Below are 8,354 nucleotides of genomic sequence, written 5' to 3' on the forward strand. Positions count from 1 at the left end.
CGCACATGCAATGGGCTGTGATGTTTTTTGTGAACCGCCCAGAGAGATCCGGCTATTGGGCAGTATAGAAATGTAATAAATAAATAAATGTTTCTCAGAAAACTTCTGCTTTTGATGGGAGGCAAATGATGAGGCTTGCTAAGTAATCTACAAAGCTTTTAATAAGCAACAAACGTCTCTTCTACCTGAAGAGAGTCTAACCTCTTGGAAACTTCCCCCTAGGCAAAACTATGCAAATGTACGTTCAAGAAGAAAAGGAAGCCACTTCACAAATGCCCGTAACTTCAGAGAGCCTGGTGCGGAGGCAGGTTCTGGCGAAATCGAACTGACTTTCTCATGCCTTCCTTCCGCTCCGTGCGTTTTAGCTTCCGGCAGACCCTAGCATCAGCTCTTCCGGAAGAGAGTCGGGACGCCCTCTTCCAGAAGAAAGCTCACTTCCCACCGAGTGTGTAGGATTTGGCCTTGAGGAGGTAAGCTCTGGAGAGGGCTGACTCCCAGCTGGGGACTCGCCCATGAGAGCTTCCTCCCCCACTGGTACAGGCTGGCTGGTGTCTGGCGCTGCGTCTTCTAGTTCTGAATCTGACTGATTACCTGAAACATCTCCCAAAACAGGGGCAGTAGAGTTAGACATGACATGGGCCAAGTTGAAATTAAGAGACGCTCACAGTCTCTTTGGACATTCAAAGGCAAGCCTTCTGAGGATCAATCATACCCCACAACGACTCCATATCCCAGGAAGGAAATGGAAGTTCATCCCATCTTACTGAAGGCAGCAAGAAGTTTCCTCATCAGATCCTTCTGCAACACCGGATCATGGAAAGAAGCAGGGGAGAACTCCTTCTCCCTTGCACAGGGTGCAAATGATTCCGGAAGGCCAAAGAATGCACAAATACATCTTCCATCCCCCAGGCCCTGATCAGGGATGTGGGGCAGAAAACATTCCACTGTTGAATTTCTCCCATGAAATCACACACACACACACATACACACAAATAAGCCCGAATTGCTGAAAATAGTTCATGTATACCAGCCTTCCTCAACCTGGGGGCGCTCCAGATGTGTTGGACTATAACTCCCAGAATGCCCCAGCCAGCTGGGGCATTCTGGGAGTTGTAGTCCAACACATCTGGAGCGCCCCAGGTTGAGGAAGGCTGGTGTATAGCATGCAGAATCTTGCTGCCTGATAGCCCCAAGTCAGGACTTCCTGTCAATAGGAAAACAAAGTAACCAGAAACTAGTGAGGAACCAACGTTTCTCGATATGTCCAAACACCGAGTGGCTCTCTTGCCCAACCAGGAACAAGAAATCCACTCCAAAACCTGGCTTCAGATTCTGGTTTGTTAGGCGAGTGACAAACCCAGAATTCAGGTTCAGATGATGATGATTACGACGACTGAATAAATTTATATGCCACTGCCCATATTTAAAAATAATCTTTCTGATATTCAGATGTTCAGATGGAACAGAAATACAGATGTGAAGGCCTGGGAGAGGGGAAGAAAAGGGGGGCTAGGAAAAATTCAAGGAAAAAAATCCTTAGGGATTTTTGGAAAGTTTAGGGGAAAAGCAGGTGTATTTTTCCTGGGGTCCCCCACACACACCCCAGCACCCTCTGACCCACAAAGTTACTTCTTTATTTGTTTCTGGCTAGTTTAGATGCTCCCGAACAACCAGCCGGAATTTTCAACCCAAATGCAGCCATTGTTTCAGAAAATTGTCTGTACGTGACCATTGTTTCATAACATTGACTGGTAACAGATAGAACACCAGCTAAATTGGGCAGTTCTCAGGGTGTAACTAACCCTGAGTCCTCTCTCCTACAAGCACCTGAAAATATTTGGTTTGCACACCATGATAAAAAAAATCCAGGGATATAAGAACGTAAGAAGAGCCCTGCTGGATCAGACCAAGGGTTCACCCAGTGGCCCACCAGCTGTCAACCAGGGACCCACAATCAGGACACAGGGCAACAGCACCCTCCCACCCATGTTCCCCAGCAACTGGTGTATATAGGCTTACTGCTTCTGATACTGGAGGTAGCACATAACCTAGGGTGACCATATTTGGGAAACCAAAAAAGAGGACACCTAGTGTGTGTGTGGGGAAGCAGCTTTCTGAGTCCTGCAGAAAGTACGTTATTCCCCCGCCACCTTAAAGAACCCGATTGGAGTGGAGGAGGGGAAAGGATTTCATTCTGCACCACCACCATCCACTCCAATGGGGGCCTTTTCTATAATGTCCACGAATGACCCACTTTCCCCTTTAAGACCTCAATTGGAGCTCGGGGTGGGGGAATGATGTGCCTCAAGAAAGCATGTCACTCCCTCCTGCCATGCTAATGGCAGCCTTAAAGGGGAAGGTGTGTCATTCCAGGACATTACTGAAAATTATAGAAAATCCCCCCTGACACCATGGAAAGAACAAAAACCAGGACAAATCCGGGGCAATCCTGACAGTTGGTCACCCTACATAACCATCAGGGCCAGTAGCCATGGATAGCCTTCTCCTCCAGGAATTTATCCAACCCCCTTTTAAAGCCATTTCAAATTGCTGACCATCACCACAACTTGTGGTAGTGAGTCCCATAGTTTACCCCTGCACTGTGTGTAGAAGTCCTTCCTTTTAACTGTCCTGAATCTCTCACCAACCAGCTTCATGGGAGCTGGGTGCAGCAGGAGAAAAAAAGGGGCTGAGAGCCAGCATAAGGGCTCACTCCCACTTCGTTCACAACAACCTAGGGTTTAAAAATACAATAACCGAGTTCTTGTAATGTGCAAACAAGGTCTTTGTTATCATGCATAACACTTTAGGCAGATACATTGAAATCCAGTGTCTTTCATTTCCCCGCTCCTCTTAACATTTAAGCAATGTAAAGGGAGTGTATGCTATGCAGCTGTTAAACCTGAAACATATTTGCAATAACTAAAATAATGTCCAAATAAAGCTTTGAATTTGCATTGAACTGCATCATTACGCAGAAAAATTTGATGGGGGAGAGAATCAAATTCAACTAATTTAGATAAAAGGAAACAATTTTGGGGATACTGACAGGGTGTGTAAAATTAGTATGGCAAGTGATCAAGCAGGTAAAAGGGGAAGAGGAAGAACAGCTCCAAGGTCCCTGCTGGGGTGTGACTTGCCCCAGATAAAGTGGCCCCCAAAAAATCCATTTCAAATAAAGTAAAATAGATGATTCAGTAAAAAAAAAAAGGGGGGGGAGTAATCACTAATAAAAACTTTAATCCAAAACCACACTCCAGCCCACAGACAGGATCTGGTTCTGCAAGACATAAATTCAATTTATTTCATGTGTGCTCAAAAAGCACAGTCGCCAAACGTCAATGGGAGAAAAGGTCAAGTCATTCACTTTGTGTATAGCCATGGATGTCCCAGTTCAAATGGTCCAATGCTCCACATTCACATACGACACAGAAGCCCAATTCAGGTGTTGCTCACAGCAACCTGGATACCGTGGGGGAACACGTTTAGCGTTGCCCCCCCCCCAAGGTCACACGGTTCCTTTAGGCCCTTCATGTGACAAGGGTGAATTTCTGCAGTGGGGCCCCCTCTGGGTAAACTCACTACATGGTTAAGAATCCTAAAAAAATAAAAAATAAAAATCAGACTTCTAGATCATGAGAACCTCCATGGATTAAAAAAAGACTCTCCGCTGCAAATGTTAGCAGTCAGTGGTCCTGTTCAGACAACACACTAAGCCTGATGATTAAGGGTTTTCAGCTAACCATGATGGCTTTGCGTGTCATGTGAACAGTGTCTTTCTTAGCCATGGTGGCTACATAACTACGGTTTAACCATGCTCACTGACCACTAGCTGCAGAAGGGTTAGTGGCCCTAACTACGGCTTAGTGTGTTGTCTGAACAGGCCCAAGATGTGATGGTCTGAGAGGAGTCACACGATCTACGTGTGGAGCTGAACACATGGTGTTACCACGTCCTTCTTTCTCCTTCTTGGGGGTGAGTAACGCCTGAGTAGGACTAAAAAGTAAAACCATTCCCACTTACAGATCCAGAAGGAGGATTGATACTATGGTAAACCAATCAGGCCTAGTTTAAGAGATACGCTTTGTTTACTATAATAGGGTGACCATAAGAAAAGGAGGACAGGGCTCCTGTATCTTTAACAGTTGTATTGAAAAGGGAATTTCAGCAGGTGTCATTTGTATATATGGGGAACCTGGTGAAATTTCCTCTTCATCACGGCAGTTAAAGCTGCAGGTGCCCTGACCTCTTTTAAATCTGGTTACTCTAGTATAGCTCCTGCAGCTTTAACTGTTGTGATGAAGAGGAAATTTCCCCAGGTTCTCCATGTATACAAATGACACCTGCTGAAATTCCCTTTTCTATGCAACTGTTAAAAATACAGGAGCCCTGTTCTCCTTTTCATATGGTCACCGTAATTATAATCTTTGGGGAGGGTGTCCTCTAGCCGCTACACACGTTACTGATAACCTGGTTCTGCAGCTTAAACCCTATTCCAAATTAGTTGTGCTTTCATTTCCATGCATATCACCACACCTGCCCTATGAGACCCTGGCACTGAACTCATTCCAGCCCCCAGCCCCTGCAAATGAATCGGTACAGGATGCGACATTGTTATCTCTCAAGGCACCAAAACCAGAGCAAAAGTAGCATGCAATTGCTCAGATATGTTTCACGTTTCGATCTATCAAGCTAAACACACATACACACAGAGCTATGCATCTTCTGATTCCGCTACCTCTCTGGAAATGCATAAAGTGGGCATAACCAACAGGGCCAGATGAAGACATGCTGAGGCCCTAAGCCACACCAAGACTCAGAGGCCCCATACCATAAAAATAAAGAAAAAGGAGTATATTACATTATAATAGAAAGAGTAATAAAAGGGTACCACCAAGTGTTAGGGGGGCAAGTAGTTACACAGTGTTAGACAGCCTTCTCTGAAGATGAGTATAATAGGACTAATAAAGTTGATTTGAACTTCTCTTAAATTGGCTCTAGTTTGTGTTTATTGCCTCCAAGACTAAATGCTGCATTGCCACGCTTTCTCTATATAAGGCAACTCTGCATATATTTAAGCCAAAGCAATTTCATGTCAGCTACTTCACATCTTAATTATCTCGCACATATTTAGAGGTCCTTATAATATGAGGCCTAAGCCATGGCTTTCTTAGCTTGCTCCTAAATCCAGTACTGGTAATCAAGCGTCTTGAAGGCCACACTAGATGATTGGCAACCAGTATTGCATCCAACTTGGGGGTCACTAGTTGCACAGGCTTAGTGGTGCTTCCGACATGCACATACACCTCTCAGTGAGACTAGAGAGTCAAGAGGTTGCTCATAGGACAAATCCCAGCATTTCCAGTTGAAGGATCAGGGAGTAAGATATGGGAAAGACCTTTCAACCTCCAGGCTGCTGCCCGACAGAGCAGACATACTGAGCGAGGTGGACCAACACTGACCTGGAGTGAGGGCAGCTGTTCATTTCAGGCGACACGGAAGCTCTTGAGCTTTTCCAGAACTACTTTTTTGCCGCAGGTGAATGTGGCAAACACAAGGTCAAACACAGCACAGCCCAGGTTCAGGAATGCTGAGAGTTGTACCAGGTTGGGGAATGGTTCGAGTACACCCATCCACATACACGATGATTTTAGCTGTTTTAACACGGGGATCAAGGGACAGTGTTGCTAGGACTGTGGGGACGTGAACATGTCTTCTACTGCCTCAACCATCAGGAAAGCCAGTTAGATGTTTTGCATTACTGAAATGGTTCAAGAGTGACAACCAGCCCTATTTCTTAGGGTGGGGGTGGGGGTGGGGGTGTGTATGTGTGTGGTGTCCCTCTTGTCTGCCAAAATAACCGAAAGCTCCTGCCATCCTGAAGGGACAGGAACGACCCTCATTTGATAACCCCTATATAAAAATTAAGATCATAAATCATTCACTGAACAGACCGAATTGCCCTGAGTTACATCTCCAGGCTCTTGCTGCGCAATTTACAAGACACGGTGCTTAAAAGTCTCCATAAGTTTATTTCACCGCTGCAAGGGAAAATACAGAACATCAAGCTCTTCTTTTAAGCCTGGGATCACCGCTTCGCTGATACAATTTCCCAGCCATTGCCTCATTACAACACATGCAGAACATGCCTTCTTCACATGGCATCTCCTTCGCACACATATATTCTTTTTTACACCAGCACATATTAATAAATTGTTTTCGCAACAAAGCCAAGATCGTTGCTGTTCCCCCCACCCTCCAAGAAAAACCCGGACAAGGGACAAATCCCAACCATAACAAAGCACCTTCAAACCCTTTGCCGAAACACGAAGAACGGCCGGACACGTTTGGAATTCAGTGTAAAACAAAACAGTCATTGGCAGGTTCTACAATGCCGACAATGCAACACCCTGGAGGAGGTGGGCGAAAGAAAGTCTCCTTAAAAATAAATATATTTCTACCGTTTCGATACCAGGACATTTTCAAACTCATCGCTCTCTACCAGCATTTTTTTGGAGAGGAAGCAAAGGAATATTGTGCTATTAACAAGAGCCTGGCACACCAGAGATATATTCATGACATCATCACTCTAACACTGCCTTCTAAAAAAAACACAATTTCTGGGGCTTCCATCACAGCCTTTAGAGCTGGCTTCCGAAAGCATCTCCAGTGTCCTTTGCCTTTAGGGATCACCGATGGGGCAAAACCAAAGCCTTTTCAAGGTTCATTTGTCCATCTGCGTCCATTCCCCCCCACCCCACCCAATGCCGCGGATCCACAACCAACGCTGTCACACCTCTCCCAGCGCGCTGACATGACATCACCCGGGATAAATGTACTAGGCAAAACTGCTCAGCTTGGACAAAAGCCAGCAACCGTCTGAGAGGTGGCCAATCTTGAAGGTACCATCCATCTCTTGTATCGGCCACAACGGGAAAACCGTCCCAGTGCCAGAAGGGATAACTTGGCAACGTTTCAAGACCTTTACATAGGGTCTCCATCCAAAGAATATGCACGGATGGACACACACCACACACACACCCATCTCTCTCCCCCTTCTTCCAGAAATCTCAAAGCAGCAAAAGGGGACACACTTTGTGGTGGTGTTGTGAGAAGCCAACCCTGCACCGCAATTTGCCCTGCAAAGCAAAAGGCTCTTTATTCGCTTACAAAAGCTTGTTTAGCTGGAAGAAATCCAAGAGAAGAAACAAGAATACAAACTTAGGGATAACGTAACATTATAGAAGAGGCAAAGAAACAACAATTCATCACAGCTCCAGTCGGAAAGGACATAGTTGAGGTGACAAGTCCATCCTGCAATTAAACGAAGTTTGAAAAACAAAACCCCCTTTTTTTGGTGTAAACCAGCCTTCACCGTTCAAAAAGGGGAGAGGAGGAGGGGGGTTAGATTCTTCAAGGAAATTGTTATCAGGAACTGGAGGAGGGGAGGAAGGGAGGGCTGCCCACAAGCCAAGCAAAAGTTTGCGCACCACGGGCTCGATCCAGTGTGGTCATACTTAGAGTAGACCCATTGAAATCAATGGGGCCCAAGCCTCTACCGATTCCAATAGACCTACTCTGAGTGGATTTCAGTGGGGCTTACTCTAAGCAGGACCAAGACTGGATCCAACCCGCAGGCTGCAACCCTCTGCACACTTATTGGAGGGGGGGGGCATAGTGGGTCTTACTTCCGAGAAAGCCCGCTTGGGATTTCGCTGGGAGAGTAACACGATGCCCTCAGTGGCTGCCGGGCAACATCCTTCAGCGGCATCCCTTACCTCCAAGGGATGCAAGTGGGGCTTACTTGGGAGTAAGCAAAGCCCGGGATGCCGCCACCCTCTGCCCGCTCGCGGGTGGGCGAAAGAGAGGAGCACAGCCCCCTGAACCCAGTGGGGCTTACTTTCGAGTAGGAAGGAGGCGTATGGGGGGGGGTGAAGCTAGGATCCTAGGCGCACTTACAAGTCCCAGGGAACGCAGTGGGGCTTACTTCCGAGTCAGCCTGCTATAAACCCGGCTCCTTCCAAGGAAAGAGGATTGGGGTGGGTGGGATGTTGTGTCCGGGGTGGGTGGGTTGCGACCTCCCCATCTCCAGCACATAAAAAAGACCGGGGGGGGCAGATCTCTCCCACTTCTCCCCCCCCCGCCCAAATGCCCCCCCCCGGCCCCGATCCCCGCCGCTGCCCTTACCTTGGAGGCTGGGCTGGCTGTTGTCCATGGCGCCGCCGGCGGCCATCTCCGTGGCGTTGGGGCTGCCGTTGCTGCTGCCGCTCCCGCCGCCGCCTCCTCCGCCTCCTCCTCCGGGGCCGGAGCCGGCGCTGAGCTCGGCCAGTCTGCGGCTGGTGGCTGTCAGCTCG

The 8,354-nt window shown here is 47.4% G+C and overlaps 1 protein-coding gene across 2 annotated transcripts in view; it reads right to left on the reverse strand.

Moving 5' to 3' along the window:
* KAZN (kazrin, periplakin interacting protein) overlaps positions 1 to 8,354 on the reverse strand; it is a 269,488-nt gene that overhangs the window by 261,027 nt on the left and 107 nt on the right. For both annotated transcript variants that reach the window (XM_063145364.1, XM_063145362.1), the window contains exon 1: positions 8,188 to 8,354. This exon is cut by the window's right edge. In XM_063145364.1, coding sequence (XP_063001434.1) covers positions 8,188 to 8,354 — 167 coding nt within the window. The remainder of the gene's footprint in view (positions 1 to 8,187) is intronic.

This window comes from Elgaria multicarinata, chromosome 20 (assembly GCF_023053635.1).
Source record: "Elgaria multicarinata webbii isolate HBS135686 ecotype San Diego chromosome 20, rElgMul1.1.pri, whole genome shotgun sequence".
NCBI lineage: Eukaryota > Metazoa > Chordata > Lepidosauria > Squamata > Anguidae > Elgaria > Elgaria multicarinata.